The sequence below is a fragment of the Calypte anna genome, chromosome 8 (genome assembly GCF_003957555.1).
Source record: "Calypte anna isolate BGI_N300 chromosome 8, bCalAnn1_v1.p, whole genome shotgun sequence".
NCBI lineage: Eukaryota > Metazoa > Chordata > Aves > Apodiformes > Trochilidae > Calypte > Calypte anna.
The window spans coordinates 22,835,421-22,854,883 of record NC_044254.1 but is presented as its reverse complement, the minus strand read 5'-3'; the positions used below and the strand labels follow the sequence as shown (position 1 = coordinate 22,854,883).

The following is a 19,463-nucleotide window of genomic DNA, read 5'->3' as shown; positions in this document are numbered from 1 at the left end:
GTTACCCAGAGCACTGACCTTGACCAGGTAATGATAGGTATTTAATATATGTGCGTGTGTGTATATAGAGATATAAATATCCATTATGTGAGGTCTGAGATTGGAAGGGAATACTGGCAGTGCCAAGTTTTGTTCTCTGGTTCAGGCCTCCAGCTGCTCCAAACTTTGGGTTCCCTTAATGTACCATTAAAACAAAACCCAGGCTTTGCTTGAATGTCATCCAGCTTTATTAAAAGAAAGATCAAGCGTAATCTTATTAAGCTTGTCACTCAGAAACCATAAGGGTGCAGCCTTGGTGTGTCTGTTTGGTCCACATGTGTGAGCAATTTTGCCTCATGATACTCAAACAGGGGCTGTTATTCTTTAATGAAGGCTGTGAATAACAGAGCTACAAATTGCAGTGCAAGGTTGGGGATGGGTGCACACGTTGTTGTGTGTTAAAAAGGGGGCGAAGGCGTAGATTGTTTGCTTGGATTTTAAGGTATTCCTCAAGCATGCTTGAACCCACGTAACCACAACGTTTTTCATAATCTGTTGTGTATATTTTGAGGTTTCTGAACTTCCATAATAACTTACTCAGCTTCTGGATGTGACTATGTGTCAGAGTGGACAGCTGTGTCATGGAAAACCAGCGGGATCACTCAATCTCCCTCCTGGTTTCACTTGAAGCCTGCTCACTGGGCCAATATTATAAGAGAGATACCCAGATAAATTGTTATCTTCATTGTTGCTTCTTTTCCTCAATGTTCACAGCTGGGAAGCAGGAGATAACAGTGAAAACCCCTAGTGTTTATATCAGTGTAAATGCAGTGGTGATTCAGATCAAATATTTCTGCTTGCTTGAAGCCTGGATGTATACAGAAAATCTGTGTGTTTATCCATAAAAAAACTAAATTGAAATTAGTCAGGATGTTTGGCCATGTGGCTGAGAAGAGATGTGTGGGTGGAATTCACTAGGATAAATAGTAATGAATGGAATGTATCCACATTTGATAATCTAATTAGGAATAAATTCGTAATAAAACGAACTTCTCTGTAGGGATAGCACATATGAATTACTTCAGGAATACAGCTCTCCATGGTCAATTAAATTTCACATCTGTGAGCAAGGTATCCTTTGTGCAGAGGGGTGTGGAGGCTTAATATGACTGTTTGCATGCACAAAGTAGTTTAAGAATGGAAGTATTTACAGGATGGATCTCATCACCGTTGGGTTGTGACAGGCAGTGTCCAAGAGAGGTGGCATATGAGCTTGGGAGTGACCCCTGTTTCTGTTCATAAAGCACCTTTACAGCTGAGAATCTCTAAACACCACAGGACTGTTTTCTGCATCTTTTGCACTACACAGATGGTCCCTTCAACAAATAAGATTTACTGACCCTTCTAGTAGAGTCTTTGCCATTACTGGCTAGAAACCCCCACTCCTTCCATGACAGGATTGGCTGTCCTTTCTAAAGCATTTCTTTCTTCTGCTTTTAAAGAAAGAAAAAATAATAAAGAAAATACACAGCCAGGGAATCTTCTAATGCTTAAAAAATAATGTGATCAAAGTATCCTATGGAGATCCCTTTTCTAACTTATACCAGCATCCTTTGGGTCCACACTGATCTGATGTACCATCCCCTGGCATAGTTGATTCTGATTTATGACATTGAGATGGACTAAAATGGGTACTTTCCAGACAGTTTTCTATTATTCCACAGCTTTGGGCATGCTTTGTTCTTCTAAAGAGACAGATATCTCTTTAGCTAGATACTAGAGCTAGGTTCTCCAGCTATCCTTCCACACTAGGTGTATCTGACGGTCTTGCAACACCATAGTAAGCATCTTAACAGATGTCTGCAGTGTGTTCCTGCCTTTCTTCTCTCCACAGGGGGATGGTTTGTTGTTTTGATCAGTCTTGTTTTGTGGCTTTGCCTTCTGATGTTAGAGCAGGCATGAATCAAGAAGCAAGCCTTCAGCTTGGAGCATAAGTCCCAATTTACAGCTCCTGAAGTGCCACAACAGCACCACCTGCACTTGGTGACCCCAGTCTGAAAGGGTTTTGTGGGATTCTGAGGCTTCTTTCTCCTACTTTGACAGAGAGAAGAGCCTCAGTTTGTAGCCCCAAAGCACTTCTGGAAGATGTCCATTGCCTCCACTGGCATGGCTCACTGTGGTGGTGCAAAAGCACCCTTATTTTAATTAAGAGGCACAGGAAGGTCCTTTAGGGCAGGTTGTCTCTGTGTAATTGGATGGATTTGGAGATTCCTGGTGTAATTCAGGGTTCATGACCTCCATGGAGGACATGGTGATGGAGACCTCAGCACCATGGAGTGCCCCTCACCTCCAGTTGGGCCCAGTGGCAGGGCAGCCCCCAGGTGCCACCAGGGCTGAGCTGGTGAACTGAAAAAGGCCCTTTCCATCTTTGGGTGACTTCACCTTATTCACAGCCTGATTTGTGAACTTCGTTGGATGTTTTTCTGTAACAACAGTGACATCCAGTGGCCAGCTGGATTTTTCTGGGAAAAGCACGAACGGTCTTAAAAATGTGAAGCTTTTATATTTAAAATTATTTATTTATTAACTGCTTGAGAAGCAGGCTAGAAAGCATTGGTATTCATTGCTCCAGCACAGAGTTTGTCCTGTGTCTACCAATTCCAGAGGCCAGCAGTATGCTGTGGAATTGCTCTGTTTTGTGCCATAGCATCACCGTGTTTTTCATTTGTGAGATACCCACCACCAGAAAGGGCCTTCTGGAAAAGATGAAGTTGTCTAGACCAGTGGAGTCTGTAAAATAGCTGACAATGAGGTCAAACCAGAAAGAACAAGCAAAGATCTGTATCCTGTCAATTGGGAGCTTTGGTTTGTGGTTGTCAAACTCGTTTTCAAACAGAAAATGACAGCCTGTCTTGTAATCTTTTGATGTAATTTCATAGATTTGACGTGCCAACTACCTTTCCTGGCATGGTTTAATCCCACACTGGAGCAAGATTATGATTATTATTATTTTTAATTCAGTTTAGATCTGTGCTTGTGCAAACTGAAGGAGCTGGGGAGAACCTAGTGAAATTATCAGTGAGCAGGTTCACAACAAGAACAAAGGAATGTTGTTTCACACTGTGCATAATCACAGTGTAACAACCAGGTATTCATAGAATCATGGAATCATAGAATTGGCTGGGTCGGAAGGGACCTCAGAGATCATCAAGTCCAACCCTTGATCCACTACTGCTGTGGTTACCAGCCCATGGCACTGAGTGCCACATCCAGTCTCTTTTTAAGTATCTCCAGGGATGGAGAATCCACTACTTCCCTGGGCAGCCCATTCCAATGCCTGACCACCCTTTCGGTAAAGAATTTCTTTCTAATGTCCAACCTAAACCTCCCCTGGCACAACTTGAGACCCTGCCCTCTTGTCTTGCTGAGAGTTGCCTGGGAAAAGAGACCAACCCCCCCCTGGCTCCAACCTCCTTTCAGGGAGTTGGAGAGAGTGATGAGGTCTCCTCGGAGCCTCCTCTTTTCCAGGCTGAACAGCCCCAGCTCCCTTAACCTCTCTTCATAGGATATTTGCTTAAGTCCCTTCACCAGCTTAGTTGCCCTCCTTTGGACCTGCTTTGTGGGAGCCAGAGGCATCCATGAGGTCAAAAAGGCATTAGACAAATTCTAGTCCAGCTCTGGAAGTCACTGAACTTCTGATTCCCAGAACCTGTAATGATGTACTACAGTCCTCACCTCTATTTATTTCCTACAGCCAAATAACACCTTTATTACCTGCTAGAAGCTTTTGCCTAAGGTGGGCAGAGAGGCTGCAATTTAAGGCTCTGTCCTAAGAAATAGCTGAGGTCCCACAAGGTCCTGTCCTTGCCGGGCCATGCCTCAGAAATGTCTCCACAAGTTCAATGAGATACTCTGCAAAAGTTGTGTTGCTGACCAAAGAGCTTTCCAAGGCTCAAAGCTCAGATCCTGAGCTCAGGTTCCATCAAGTCACTGTAGGTGTTTCAGTAACATACTCACAGTTCCCCTTCTTTTCAAAGCAGAGCAAAGTCTAAAGCAGGGAGGTATTGAAACAAGTGTTCTCAGGTATTGAAACAAGTGTTCTCCCCCCCTGCCCCAACTCTTGCCTGACTTTGGCAAGCAGGTCCATATGCATTCCAGACTAGTTTGGGATGGCTTGGGGGATTTGTGATGGGATATGAAACACTTTACTTGGAGGCTACCTGCCTAGCACCAGCTGTCAGGACTTCACTATGCTGGTTTTCTGTGGGGCCAGGCAGTGGCTTATATGAAAAGACCTGATAATTTAGGTTCTGACTGGAGTGTGTTGTCTACTTCAGCAAGGCTGCAAGCACATTAAGGAGGCATCTTGGGCAAAAAATTGAGACTGCATTTCCTTACCCATTTCCTTACTGCTGGAGGTGTTGATGACACTCTGCAAATAATACTGTACATAAAGATAGTACGTTTCAAACCAGACCATCTGCAGTTATGTGATCTTATAGTCCTAGGTAGGTGGGGTAAACTCAGAGATGTCTCAGAACCCTAAGAAGACTTTGGGAGATGCCAGGTTTTCTCTAGATTTTCCTCAGATTTTCTTTGCCTCCTGCTACAGAGCAGGTGAAGATGGGTGGAAGTTTGTGAGATTTTGGATATGAGCCCTGTCCATTGAAGAGGATCACATGAGGGACACAGAGACATGTTCCCTGTCACACAGCTCCATGGCTGGCACACACCTCCATCACATCTTTGTGGAGAAAGGTGTGCTCCTAACAAAATGACTTTGTAAGAAGCGTGCACCTTAGTTCTTTTTTTTTTTTTTTAATAAAAAGAAATAAGGAAATCCAATGTAGGCAGTCATGGCTTTTTACTGTAGGGAAAAATGCCAACAGTCATTGTCCATGGATATCTCAGAGTGAGTAAGCCCTTTCTTCACTCACAGTAAAACCTGGGGGCAGAATGACAGGAAAACCTTTACTGCAGCCTGCCCACACCATTTTCCTCTTAGAGATTTCTTGTTACTTGTAAATTGTTCCAGCTTATACTATCAAACACAGCAAATACATTTCAGAAAATAAACAGTTCAAATCCATAGGTTTTGTTGCCTTTTTCTTACATAGGAAAGGACTGAATTCATTGCATCTCAAACATAGTAGGCTGAGGTAGTAGGATATTGTGAGTTACTCATCCATTTCTCTCTTCTCTTTAAACTTGAATCCTTGATATCCATTGAATTATTTATTTAAGAATATATACTGAAAGGGTCATCTTCTCTTGGACCTTCTCACTGTGGAAAACTCCTCTAGTGCTACATAGGTAAATCTAGATTATGAAATAACTCAAAAGGTGCCATAACCAACCAAAGCACATCATCCAGCACAGGTCAACACAGCTCCCCATCCCTTGCAAACTCTGTCCTGGCAAGAAAGGTGAGTGACAGGGAAGGATGGAAGGATGGGTTCTGTAAAGTGTTCAGGAATTTCTGGGCAGTGATGGGGTAGCTTGTAGGCCATCATGTCTGATTGATACTGAGACTAAAGGAGTTGTTTAAATTCACATGGTCAATGGAGGGAGAACTGCACAAAGGGCTTATCTTCTTCTCAAACCTGGTAGTTGAGTTGTTGGAATGAATTGCTCCATGGAGCCATGTATTCTCTTCAGTAAGACTGACCAGCTTAGACTAATCATTTCATTTTGAAATATCTGATACCACTATGAACCCTGTTGTGTTGGTTTTACGCAGCACAGCTTTTGCTGTGGTCTGACACAGAGGCCACAGGAGATGCTTGGAAGGTTACCTCACTTCAGTTCTCACTCATGTTGTTTTTCTTAGCATAAGTGAACCAGCTGGTTTAGACTTTAAGGAAATTGAGCTTTTTGTACAGAAGAAAAAAAAACAAAAATAATTTTATTGTTTTCCCCATCACATATTTTGGGCAGGTCTTCTAGAGAAGGTGTGCAAAGACTTCAGAGATAGCACAGAACTGGGTGGCTGAGTGTGTGTGATGTCACTGTATTGGGTTTGAAAGCAGAGAGCTGTGCCAGCATGGTACCAGATCCACACTGGTAAGCTCAGTCTCATCTCATGCTGAGACTGCTGAGGACTTTGTGCCTTGCACTTCCATGGCAGGATTTCCACTGTGTGACATTTGGGTACCTCCAGAATAGCAATGGGAGGGATGCTTGGTGGGGCTGAGCAGAGAGAGAGACATGAGGAGAGTTTTATTATGTTGAGGGACAGCAAGAAAATAGAAGAAGACTATGGGAATCTGTCTATGCTTCAGATTGAGATGCTCTGAGTTAAGTATTGCACTGCAGATCCCAAAGACACCCTAGGGATACACAAATCTCTGCTCCATTGTCCTGGTGTCAGTCTGGAATAACCCTCTCAACTTTTGGCCCCTTCTCACTCCATTTTTCCTCCTGGCTATAGTGTGGCCTTTCTCCAGAGCATATTCCTTAAGTGCTCATGGGTGAGAGGGGAGTGAGGTGATTACATGCAAGGAAAGAATGAAGGAGAGCCATGGGAGGATTGCTGGACGTTCAAAGTGCTGCACTCTTCAGCCTTTTATGTTTTATTGCTTTGCTTCCCATGACTGTCCAAAAGTGGCTATGAGTCAGTTCCTCACAACTGCAGAGAATAAAAACATCAAACAAGAAAGGGAAAATTACTTCTCCATCTGCCTTGGAGAAGGGGTGGCATGATGTAAGGAGGCTATGATGAAAGCCTGCTTTACAAGACGGTTGCACGTGGCTTGTACAAAGTATATTTTAAGGAACATTCCAGCCAAAGAGGGAAGGAAGAAAGCTCATTCCTGGCATCTCCAGCTCTCCTCCCCAGCTGAAATTTCCAAGTGCAAAACCATGTCCTTCAGCAGAGCAAAAGCCAATAACCTGGGGTGATGACTTTTCCGAAAGGTGGAGTGTAGGGTTCCCAGCTTTGAGCACCAAGCACTCTCCCCATGCCTGAAGTAACATTAACAAACCTAGTGGGAGGGGTGTAGTCTCTGAGGCTGTGAGTTTGTGGGGTGACAATTTGCTCAGCCATGAACTTATCTCTCCTAGAATCTCCTGTCCATAGCATTTGGGTGCTGTTACTACCCAGGAGTTGCCCTAGGACACTCTCAGTGCTGTGCTGTATCTTTGAAAGCCACTTTCTCTTTGGAAAGGGAACACTTGGCTCTTGATTTGAACCAGAATTCCAGCCTCTAGGAAACTTTTGTTATATCTGATCTGTCTGAGGGGTGGGTAGGGATGCATTTGGGAAGCTGATGGTACATATATTGTGTGTCTCATCCTCTGGCATACAGTATGGCTCATGTTGTTTTACTGTTGTTGTAGGGTTTGGGGGGAACACTGGGGTCCTTCCAACCATTCCCTGCTGCACAGGAACAAGGGTTATTTTTTTTTTAAATCAGTTATATCTAAAATCAACATTTTCAGGGAATTCTATCCTGCTCATTACTAGATGCTGCACATCACCCACCTCATTCATTACTTGGTGTCACTCTATTATCTGATAAGACACTTCAGATTAAACGGGTACTCAGGCTGAAGGAAACTTCTAGATACATCTGGATCCAACTTGAAAAAGCAAGATCTGTGCACAAATCCAATGTTTGCTCCACATCAAAGGAGATACTGATTCGAGGCAATCTCTACCACTGGAGTAAGAATTCAGGAAAGTAGCTTAGGAAGAAAGAGGAGTAATCCTCTGGCAGAGATAATGGTCTAAATTTGATCCATGAGAAAGGGTGAAAGAGCTCCCAGTTTTCAGAGGGTGATTTTCATTAACAAAGAAGGGCTGGATGCAGGGGCAGAAGCAGCTCTGATGCTGGAGGAGGATTGGAAGGGAATTAAAAATTTGGAGAGTTTATCCACAAAACTGATCATGGGTCTGGGACACCTGCCATGGCTTGAAACAGTAATGCACAATGACATGTGGCTGCCCTTAGTAAACCCATGCTGACTCCCAGACACCATTGGGTTGGAGTGCAATACTGTAATGGAGAAATTAGCAAACTCAGATAAAATTCATTGCCTAAACTTTTTGCAGTAGCTCCTTCTTGGCATGTTCATCATTCAGCTTCCAAAATATTTAGTTTGAACAAGAGAAATGGAGGCAGCAAGCAGAGGAAGGTGTTTGCCCCAGCTGTGCTCGTGCAGCTTTTGGCATTTGTATTTTTGCCTACACCAATTCTTCTGAAGCCCAACTCCCATAAACACTCTGGTGGTGCCAAGAGGCTTGAAAATCAGCCCTGAGAGAGAAGGAGGAATAGAGACTGCTGCCTTCTGATTGCAGAGCAGCCTGAGGTCTAAATGGCAACAAAATGTTATACATAACATCTGATTCAGTGTGTGGAGAATGTAAAGAATTGAGACCTCCCGACACAGTTTACATTGGCCCTTTTTATGACTAATTGTGCAGAAAATAGCTCTGCTTGTAGTGTGCATGGAAACAGTTCAGGTTTCTGCTGTGTGTCAGCTAATGGGCTAGCAAGGCTTTTTTAGCACAACTTCAAAGGCTCTGGCAATGGAGGTCCTTTGTGAGGGAATTATCTCCTGCTTCTTTGTACCCCTTTATCCTTCTAAGCCATGGAACAAAGAATGAGAAATGAAGAGACAAACTAATTTGTAGTAGATCTCTAGACCTAGATAAAGTACCTAACATCTGCTTAAAAACATTTTTTTCTGCTTCTATCACGGAAATAAAGTTTATAATTTTCTATGTAGGAGTACCCAAGTCCATTTAATGCAACCTTATGCTTAGGTATGCTATTGATGGGAATCACCAGGATGTCTAAAATGGCAAAGGAGAGCTTTAGTTTCTGGGGTCAGCTAGAAAAGATGTGGCTGTTACTGTTAGAGCTGGCTGAGAAGTGTATTTCTGTCTGCCTCAGGATATTCCACTAAGAAAGAAAGAAAATGCATTTTCTCAGTAGTGTGGGTGCATGTGTATGCTTTAAGGCACCCGTGGATTTTTTCACCTTTAAGTAAAAAAAACCAAAGTGGTTTATTCTTTCTTTCTTCCAGTGAAAAATGAAACCTTGGGGAGATAAGGAAATGCATTACATGCATCTGCTTTGTGTAGTCCTAAGCACAGTTCTTAATTAAAAATAAAAAAGCAAACCAGGCACGGAAGGTGTTTGTTTAATGTTACCAACTATGCTGTACAACATGTTCCTCCAGTGGCTCCAGACATGGAGCCATAAGTGAAAGGAGAATAAGCTTGGCCTCATCCAATTTAATGAAGAAACATCCCCCAACTGCAGTGATCCATGCTGGCCACTCCATTGGCTTTGGGTTCAAACTGCAAAACAGCTCAGGGTCTTATCCTCAAGCAAATCCCATCAGTATCTCCTTATCCTTAGAGAATGGCAGGAGTGCACCCATGTTTTTTGTTGTGGTGTTGGTGGTGTTTCTTTGTTGTTGGAGGTTTTCTTTGTTGTTGTTGTTGAGTTTTGGTTTTTTAATCTGAAACTGCTAGGAAAGGCTGTGCCAAATATCTCCCTGCCCAAGTACAGACTTTCACTTCAAGTCCCTATCTAGAAAATCTTTTATGCCTGCTTTCTCTCCTCTTCCCACACTTGCATGGATTTCCCAAGGCTGTTGGTGTTCTGACCTCTTGGGTCCAGTTTTCATCAGCTGTCAAGGTAAATTTAGTTAATGCTACAGGAATATTTTACTCAGATTTAGGCTGAAGGGGGAATGGTGGCAGGGAAGTAAGAACATTGTCCTGTCTGTCTAGACTGCCTGATACATTTCTAGATGAACCAACTTTTTAATAGTTTTACTTTATTTTTTAAAATAATTTTAAAGGTTTTAGCAGAAGCATACAGATGCATACTCATGTATAAAGTTCATTTTTTACTACCTATAGATAAAAATTAAATCCACTGATTTTATTTACAAAAATGGCAATTGTTACATATCTCTTTGAATATCTGGGCAGCTGGAGGCAGGGATTTGATGTTTTTCACTGATGCTGAGCTCAGTTTCTGTAATATACCAGTTAAATTGGGTTTTATTACATTCCATAAGCTGTCAAAAGTATGATATTGTTGCCGATATCCAACAAGTGATTGCTTATCTCAAGTTGAATGTGACCAAGGAGACTCACTTTATCTAAGAAAGTTTTCCTGAATTCTAAAACTGGAAAGGATAATTATGATGGACTTAGAAGCAGGAGGCAGCCCAAGACATTTATTCCAGGAATTCTTTAACCCTGTAAGTACAGGGTGTTTTCTTGTTTCGCTTTATGCACCTGCACTGGTCCTCTCAAGTGCCACTTTTTTCCTCAACCCTCCCTCTCCTACATATCTGTTGATGAGGAGCTGCTTGCCATGGGATCCCATGGATCACTGTTGGGAAGATGTCTCTTTTGGGTGGTAAGGCTGCTGGTCTGAGAATGCACATCTTCAGTTTTTCCATCACTGGAGTAGGGCATGACTTCAAGTTGCTTGGGGTGTGCATAGTGAGAGAATGAGTTGGCTACCACAGCCTTACTGGGATGTAGAAGAAACAGATGGCTGCAAAACCAATTGCAATGTGTGAATTCTGACTGAGCAGAGAACTTGAATAGAAGTTAGAGATGCTTTGTATAGAAATCTTCCAGTCAGGTGGACGCATGAACAGGGCAAACTGAGTGATAGGCAGCTGTTGATTTACCCAGATGTACATGGGATGATGCAAAGAGGAAAACTTTAGGCAAAGTCTAAAGGTTAAGCTTTGCAAGGACCTGCTCATACCATTTTCTAGCAGTTGTTAAAGCTTCGTTCTCAGTTAAAGTATGTGGAATGGACAGTTATATGGAGGTCAGCTTGAAATTGGTTTTTTTGGTTTGTTTTTATTTCTTTTCTCTTGGTTGAACTGGAACAATAAAAATACTTTAGTATCCATTGAACTTTAAACCTCAAATGAAATAACTGTGTTCACATTGAAGTTTGTAGTGAAATTTTTCATTTATTTGGGAACTTGGAGTTTGATGTGGTTTGGTTTTTTTAATGGAAAGTGATATTTCTTCATACCAGGAAAGGCAAAAATAAAAGAATATGCCTTGAGCTTGGAGCAGACAGTAAGGATATTTATGATAGGGTAATTCAGTCCTTGATCTGGAGACACTCCAGTGGGTAGGTTTTGCCTTTGCAGGAGCCTCCTCTGCTCCTTATAATCCCATTTCAAATCCAATGCGAACTCCCAGATAGCTGGAGGACAACTCTCAAGAGAAAGGCACAGGGCTGAACAGCTTGGGGTGACTTACCCAGTGGAAACACACATCTCACCACACTTAGGTTTTTCTTCCATCCTACACAGCAGATCAGCAGCCCAGTGAGGTAGCAGCTTTCATCATGATCTCCACACAGAAGGCAGGGATGGGAATTCCAGGAGGTATCACCTTTGGTCTTCATCCCTCACTTGAAGGGACCTGAGGGCTTTGCTGAGGTACTGATGTTGTTGGCAGTCCTACCATTTTGGGGATGAGGAATAAGATCTGTTGTAAAGTTACTGTTTTTTCTAGGTTTAAAGCAGTTAAAACTGGGGTTTTTTTTACTGCTGTGATGCCAAAGAGTTGCTAGATTCAGGACAATTGTTTACACTAAGAAATCTCTTTGCATTTAAGAGTCTGGTTCAGGGAAAATTGAACACTGTCCCATGGACTAAGAAACATCCCTGACTTTGACACCTTTGACTTTGGTTTCTCAGCATCACTTCACCAGTGACAGAATGGGGACCTTTGTTTGCCTTGGCCACTGCATAAAAACCCAGGATATGATCAAATCCAGTTAATCACTCACAAATGTCTAATTTCTTGAATCTCTGAGGGTGTGTAACACGATTTTGGGACTGTTCTCCGCTCCTTTGGCTTTTGTTATAAGCAACTTAGTCAGGGGAAACTCAAAATTTGAGTTTTCTTAAAAGGAAGTGGAGGAATCCTGGAACACACTCGGACTCTGCAAATGCACGTTTAATCATTTAAAGAAATGTCTTTTGGCTAAAAGCTCTTACCAGTGCTTGCAAGTTGCACTGAAAGCTGTACAACTACATCATTCCCACAACTGATGCGAATTAGCGCCCTTGTTGGCAGCGTGAGCAGAGAGACGCAGACTTGGGGAATGCTGGGGACTGAATTACTCTCAAATTCATAGTGACTTCATGCAGCCAGGGTGAAGTCTCCTAGGGGAGACTCAACTGGAGGTTACACCAGCCCCTTAGACACTGCCATGCAGGGAAAGAGAGTTGGGCATGTCCTGCCTGCTTTGGTCTTGCTATGCAAAACATTTGGCTCTGTGATGGGGCAGTTCCAGACACCCCCTGCAAATGCTCACACTGTGCTTAAGGCAAACACACTCCAAGCAGCAGCAAAGCAGAGGGATGAGTTTTTACATGTGGCATGTGGTGGAACCTCCCTGATGCAAGATGTCATGGGGCAAAGAGTACAGGGAGGCAGGGGCTTGAGCACATTCGTGGTGAATTGATCTATTCAGAGCTGGCAGTGAGATGCGATGACCTGGGTGTAAATGGGGATCACCCAGCCATGCAGAGCTGGGAGCTAATGGACGTAATGGAGGAGGGTTGTTCTGGCCTACCTCAGTGTCATTCATGCATATATTTATATACCTTTAACATTCACCATGGGCTACAGTTGGAGACAGGTTATTGGGCTGTGTGGATTTTAATAAACCTCTCATTGGACTTCTTGCTTCCTTACTTTATATGCCTAACCCATCCTGAAAACAATGTGGGGCTCTGATAATAAGTTGAAAGACTTGGAGGGATTACACTGCTTTATTGAGTTTGTACCCAAAGCCCTTCGAGGGCTCCCATTGACTGGTGGGATTTGGGTTAGACCTCAAGTATATAGGACTCCCTTAAGTAAACTCTTTCAAGGCCCGAACATGCTGCAATACTTATTGGGCTCTTTGTTACTTCTGTGAATAGGAATGTGACCTTTACACTTCAAGCAAAGAGCCTCGATTTGCAGGACTGAACCTTCATGTTTTTGGAGAGATAAAGTTACGACCCCCACTCCTCCCAGCCCTGCCCTGCAGGTGGCTGAGCGGTTGCTGAAGCAATTCCAGAAGTGTTGCTGGTTTAGGTAGATAAGCACTGAGTGTGCAGTGTAGCAGCTTCAGAGCTTCTTCATAAGCAGATGTCCATGAACAGTGATTGCAAGGGTGGACATATGAGGCTGTAAGTTCTTCCAATTCATGCATCAAAGCCCTAGTAGTATTCTTCTTGCTACTTCAGGGTCATTCTGATTTCCATGTTAGAGGTTTACTTAGTCCCTTGCACTTGTTAAAGGTAGACTAGCAATTCATCTGTTTTCTTTTATCCACCCAGTCCCTTGGTCATGTGAGGGGAGGGAGAGGGATAAGTAAGATGGAAGAAGATGGTATCAGGCTGTACACTGTCTCCTTGCCATTGCCAAAGGCTTCAGTGGCTAAATGCTGGGTCTGAGTTACAAAAAATTGCATAATGTGCCTTTCCTGCTTTTGGAGCTGGTCTAGCTGCTGGTAACCTTGCCTCCCAAACCTACTGTTCCAACAGAAGAAACTCAAGGGAGTGAGAGGAGCAGTTTGATTGACAGTGCTATTTTCTACCTGTATTTTAGGTCACTTTCTGGGTAACAACACTGTGATTGATGTACTGAGACAAGCAGGATTTGAAGTGGAGCACACCCCTCCTGGACAACCAATTGGAAAGTAAGCAGCTGCCCACAGATTATTTATCACTTTCTGTCCTGTTTTTTTCTCTCCCTTTTTCTCTAACTAAACAAGATCAATGCATTAGGATAGAAGGTGGGTGAGGGGATGTGGAGCCTCCCATTCCCACCTCAGTTCCAGACTGCATTTTAAAGCATCTGTTGTATGAGTTTGGAATCATATAATAGGTTGGTTTTTTTTCACTTGGCGACATTATTTGTATCACAGCTTCTTCACTGCACCAGATCGGAATTGCCACAGTTTATTTCTGTTTTAAAGAAATAGCTCATTCAGCTCATTTCCCCCTGCAGCTGTTTTGTCTTTTTCTCTCTGTGAGGTTTGAGTTGCTTCTCCATTGCAGGGCAGCAGACTGCCACCAGTTCATTTCCAGTCCTCTCTGTCAGGCTGCTCTTTATCAGGTGGAATTCCAGTTTTGCCAGAAGGACCAAATTTAATGGAGCAGATGCACCTTGGAAAATGTGGTGGGTAGGTAAAAAGTGATTCAGTATTCCCTGAGCTTCTCCATCTATCTGATTAAGTAACACAGACAAGAAAGATTGATTCCCAGGCTCTTGGCAATCTTCATTTGGGAAGATAAAAATATGTCCCAAAATTGTCCTGATTTTGTGAAACAGACTTCCTTCTTCCCATGGACTTTTTTTTCTTTTCTGGCCATGTAGATGAGGTCTCTGTCTAAAGCTATCATAGACAATAAAACTTGGAGAGATGATGAGAGACCATCTAGCTTTGCAAAGTTACCTTTCCCCTGCATTTGCAGAACTGCCTGAGATTGCTCTGTCATAGGATTGTTATCCTCATTAGGAGAAAGTGTTAGCAGCATGCTCCTGTCCCTGGTGGGCAGACATGACATGATCCAAATATGAGGTGAGTTTCAATATGGAGGATTAATCACAAGGCTAGCGGACCGTGTCTGAAAAAGCTATGTTGAATACAGTTGGAAAACCTGGCTGAACTAGGCTTGTTTGTGAAACATCCTCCATGATTCATATAGAATATAATATGGCTCAACTGTACATAAGTGTTTTTGACAGAACATTTATCCTAAATGCTTTTTGGAATATGTTGAGGAATAAAAGCACTATCTTAAATAACAATGGGGAAAAGAAGAAGAAAAAGCTATCGAACACCAGGAACAGCATATATTCAGAGGAGGTTTAAGAAGCACTTTGGCAGAGGGAGAAAAGTCAACATGGCAGAAGGAAGAGCAGTAAACACCCTTAACTGGTTGGAGCTGGAAATTTTGGTGAAAATCAGTAAAAGGGCCTGTGTCTAAAAATACAGCAAAACAAACAAAAAAAAAAAAAACCCAAGCAAACTATACCAAAACAGCTAAAGTATACTGTTCCAGTTTCTAGATTCTGTTCTAGCTTTCTGACAAAAAAACTTGTATCTTAGGGAAGGAGGCACTGTCCCCAGTAGTTTTTATTTAGTTGAAAGTGTCTTCCCATGAAAAGTCTTTCAACTGGAAATTGTGAAACTAATTCTTTAGTGGCTCTTTGCAAGCCCTTGACAAGAAAGGAAGATACAGTAGTGAGAGATGTCCAAGAATAGACTGCCCTTTATGGTCTTGGGATACCTCTGTATGTGTCATCAGAGACCTGAATAATGTGAGGGGCAGAAAACTTGAAACAAAGCCACTGGCTAATGTTGACTTCTTGGGGCAGCTCTTTGTATGTATTCTCCTACCTTGGCAGCAGTGTCTCTTGCTTGTGACATCTTCCCTAAAGTTGTCAGTCCCTTGGGTAAATGTACTTGAAAGCAAGTCAACTTGGACTTCTGCCTGGAATTATGTGTATGTGCTCAGCTGAATTGTCCTGCACTTGGTGGCTTCTGTTCCCAGATCCAGACCAGTGCATTGGGCAGGTTGGTGTCTGTCTAGACTAGTACCTTAATTCCAGTGGGGTCTGTTCTGAACATTGACCATACAGAACTTTATTAAAGATCTTATGTGAGTCGTGGAGAGAGAACATATGGTTGTAGTCCTTAAGGATTAATGCTCCGTATGTTTTCCTGGGGTCTGATGTTCCAGGCAGATCAGCCAGTCTTAGATAAGGATTGATGTAAACACTTTGTAAATACAAAATATGTCTCTTGAATCAATATTTTTCTTGAAAGAAAAATAAATGGCATGGTGGAGAATTCTAGAGTTGACACTAAATTGCATTGCTCAAGGTGCAGAAAGAGTGGATTATAGAAAGTTTAAAGAAAGAGTATTTAAAGATATTCAGAGGAAACAGCTTGCTGCCTTCAGAAAAAAGAGACTTTCAGACCTGCACATCAGGGACTGGTTTTATTGTCCTGCAGCTGGAGCTGGAGCCATCAGAAGTCCTTGGGGCTCCCCCTTAGAAACGAGGAGGCTGCAAACCTTTTTGTGTCTCTTTTTTAGAACAGTTTGTATTTTGTAATTTCTGCAGAAGACAGTCTTGTCAAACACAGTTACTAAAACATTGACGACATATTCAGAAAGCAGGGCCAGTTAATTGTTGTGATGTTGGGGTTATGTTGCTGTAACTAAGAATGTTAAGGAAACTTCCTTTTTTGTCTATCTTTCTTTTTTTTTGCTTTGCTCTTTCCTTTTTAAAACATTAAATAAAACCATTAGAAAACAGTTAAAGACCCAGAAAAGGAACCATTTTGGGATAGTGGCCATACTAACCAGATGTATACATAGAATAAACAAGTAAAAGGTCCACAAATTTTGAGCTGCTTGCAAGCAGAAATTGGGGTTTTTTATTATAGAGATGCAAGTGTTTTTGTCATGATTCTTGTGGAGCCCTGCATACTCCTCTGCTGAAACCCAAAGGACACATTTCTGCTTTACTTCCAAGTAAGCTGTATAAGGGAATCAAGCCCACTGTATTGCATTCTGGCACTGACAATTGAAAAATTGGAGAGTGTTCAGGGAAGATCAGCTGGACTCTAATGTAGAGGTTGGTGGGGGTGGACACCACATGGAAAAAATGCAAGGGTTGGAAAAAGACTGAAGCAGCTGCATGCTTATGTTTTGGCCAAGGGAATTCAAAAAAGGATTGTTGTGGACAGATTGTGTGCAGAAAGACAAAGAAGAACAATTTGAGCTGGCACACAGGAACAATTGGAGGTACAGCATATTGAAATTGAGACTTGGTTTGGCTGAATATCAACGATTTCTTCGCAGTAATGTGCAGGACAGTCATGCTCAGGTTAAGTCAGGAAGCCCCATTTTTCAAACTGATGAAAGTAACTTCAGAGCAGCACTCGTGCTATGTCCTACTTACTACCCATCCTGCCTTGTCAAAAAGGCAAATCCTATTTACTTAAATCACTCTGTTCCTAGAAAAGCATGATTATTATTGAAATGTTTAATAGTCTGATCTTTATGATCGTTAAATTCTGCCATCATTTCACTTTCAGAAAATATAAGATCATGTCTTTTTTAGAAAATAATTATTGCTGTTCTTGTGAATCAGAAAAGCTTTGAGCAGAGTGAAGCAGGACAAAGACCAAAGTTGTTTATGTTTTCAGTTATATACAGGCTGGGCAAAGCCAGAAGATTTTTGGCTTCCTCTGTTGAAAATGCTAAGCACGGGTTGTGAAATGGCTGCTCTTTAAGCAGACCAAAATGAATACCTAGAGTCTCACATTTCTGTTGTCTTGTGACAAGCACAAATTGGAGCCAAGTTTCTTAAGGTACTGGGGAAAAGTAAATTGAGACCTTGGCAGGCTAGAAGAGATAGCCAAGACATGGAAGGTTTTGATGGCTCCAAAATCAATGAACTGGCAAAGAAAAGTTCATATTAAGAACATATGGCTGGTGTGGAGCTGTTTGGGAACTCTCACTGACTGGATTTCTGAAATCCCCCAGCTCCTGTTGATCTGCCTGGTGGCCCAGTGTTGACCTTCCTGAACCTCTTCTAGAATCCCACCAGCTGACTATTGAAAATACCTTCTTTAAAGCTTGAGCATTTTTTTGTAAAAGAAACCCTGCTGTACTCAGCATGCAGAACCATGCCATAAACACTTGAGAACCTATCCTCACGTTGGCTTCTTTTGTTTGTTTTGTTGCCTACGGGGAAGCATCCCAAATCTGTTTGCCTGACAACCTTCAACAGCATTGATATTTGCTTCTTATTTTGCTGGCTGTCCTCCTTGTCCCCAAATAAAGGCACTGAATGGTTGCATCAATATCTCATTGCTTTGTCCTGAGATAAGAAAGACAACTCTTATTTTTTTTTGTGAGACTTCTGCCAACTGGCTGTCCCTGCCTCTGTCTATCTTCAGAAAGCAGAGCTGCATTTTTGGGGTGGGGAGAGAGGAGGAGATGGGAGAAAGTTTTCCCTCAGATGGATTCCAGTGTCTTGAGCAGATAAAGGGCCACAGCTGCTTCACATTTAATTGGAAACAGCCAAATTGCAAGATCAGTGCCGGAAGCACCTGTGTCCATGATGATTCCATTGTTACTGGGTTCTCAGAATCAGCTCTGACCTTCTGCCGTGTGCCAGGCCCTGATGTCCTGCACACCATTCTCTCAGCCAGAGAAACATGCAGCAGTGCTCATTTCCATCAGACTGTTCTTTCCAATATTACACTCAATGCTGCCTTCTTTCAAAATGGGAGAATGCAGTGCAAGCTTTTATTTCTGCCCACTAAGAGTTTATTGTGAGCCCTCAGAGCTCTGCTGGAGAAATTAATTATCCTTTCTCATTATGTTTGAGCTTTCTGGCCTTGTTGAAGCAACATATCTGTTGTTGTAGCTTATTCCTTTCCTTCTTTCTGAAGCAAAGGGCTTGCTCCTTCACCTTTTCCCATAGCATCCCATGTGTGTGACTGGCTCTCCTGTTCTGCATTCTCTCATTGTGGAAGCTTTTGCTCTGCTCTGAGTGCTTTCTTCTTCCCCACAGGATGAAAGCAAACCCAGTCCACACAGTGATGCATCCCTGTCCTCCATGAGGTGATAGGCAGAGATGGGGAAACATTGGATGTAACACTTCCCACAGACTCAAATTGGTAACAGTGCCAATTCAATAGACTACATCTCAGAAGATTATGGTTGCCATCAAAGCCCTCAGGAGTTTCCCAGTTCCTTGGGATGCTCAAGCATCTTCAGGTTTCTGGTACCAGCCAGGCAGGATTACTCCATTCTTCTTAACTGGTGTTGTTCAGGGCGTGTTTTTGAGAGTGTTAAAGTGAAATAAGTAAAATTTTATTTAGAAAAGAGACAAGTAGGAAAAATTTATGGGAGCTGTGACACTTTTATTGGAAACAACTGACTTAATTGAGAAAAAAAGAAGAGCTGTGGACTTGTTAGCTCATTCTGGATCCCATCTCTTCTGAGACAAGGAAAAATGCACTTTTTTTAAATTTCCTGTGGGTGGAATAATCTCTCCAGTGAGATGGTGCAGTTCTTCTTAATCCTATTGTAAACCTTTGGATCTTTCACTTCATCTGAGCCTGGAGATCATACTCCCTTCACCCGCTTCCTGCTCTCAGAAGAAAAGCAAACCCATTATTTAGGGGAGTTTCTTTGACAGCATAATTTGCAGTAAGAGGTGTATAGGGATTAAATGGGGTTCATCTGCATGCATTGGCAAATTTATTGCCTCATCTACCAATGGAGAACATGAGTACTTAATGCTTGAAATATTTAGTCATGAAAATAAGCACAGCACATTTTCAAGGGATTCCCACATGCCTTTAAAATATCCTCCTTTGCAATATTATTGTCTTTGTGTCTATAATTACCTTCCAGCCACAAAGTCTGAGCCAGACAAAGTAATTCTTAGG

At 42.3% G+C, this 19,463-nt stretch overlaps 1 protein-coding gene across 1 annotated transcript in view; it reads left to right on the top strand.

The window, feature by feature from the left end:
- The window catches only part of TRABD2B (TraB domain containing 2B), a 280,138-nt gene that overhangs the window by 222,525 nt on the left and 38,150 nt on the right, over positions 1-19,463 (top strand). The window contains exon 5 of the mRNA XM_030455387.1: positions 13,589-13,679. Within this exon, the coding sequence (XP_030311247.1) occupies positions 13,589-13,679 (91 nt within the window). The remainder of the gene's footprint in view (positions 1-13,588; positions 13,680-19,463) is intronic.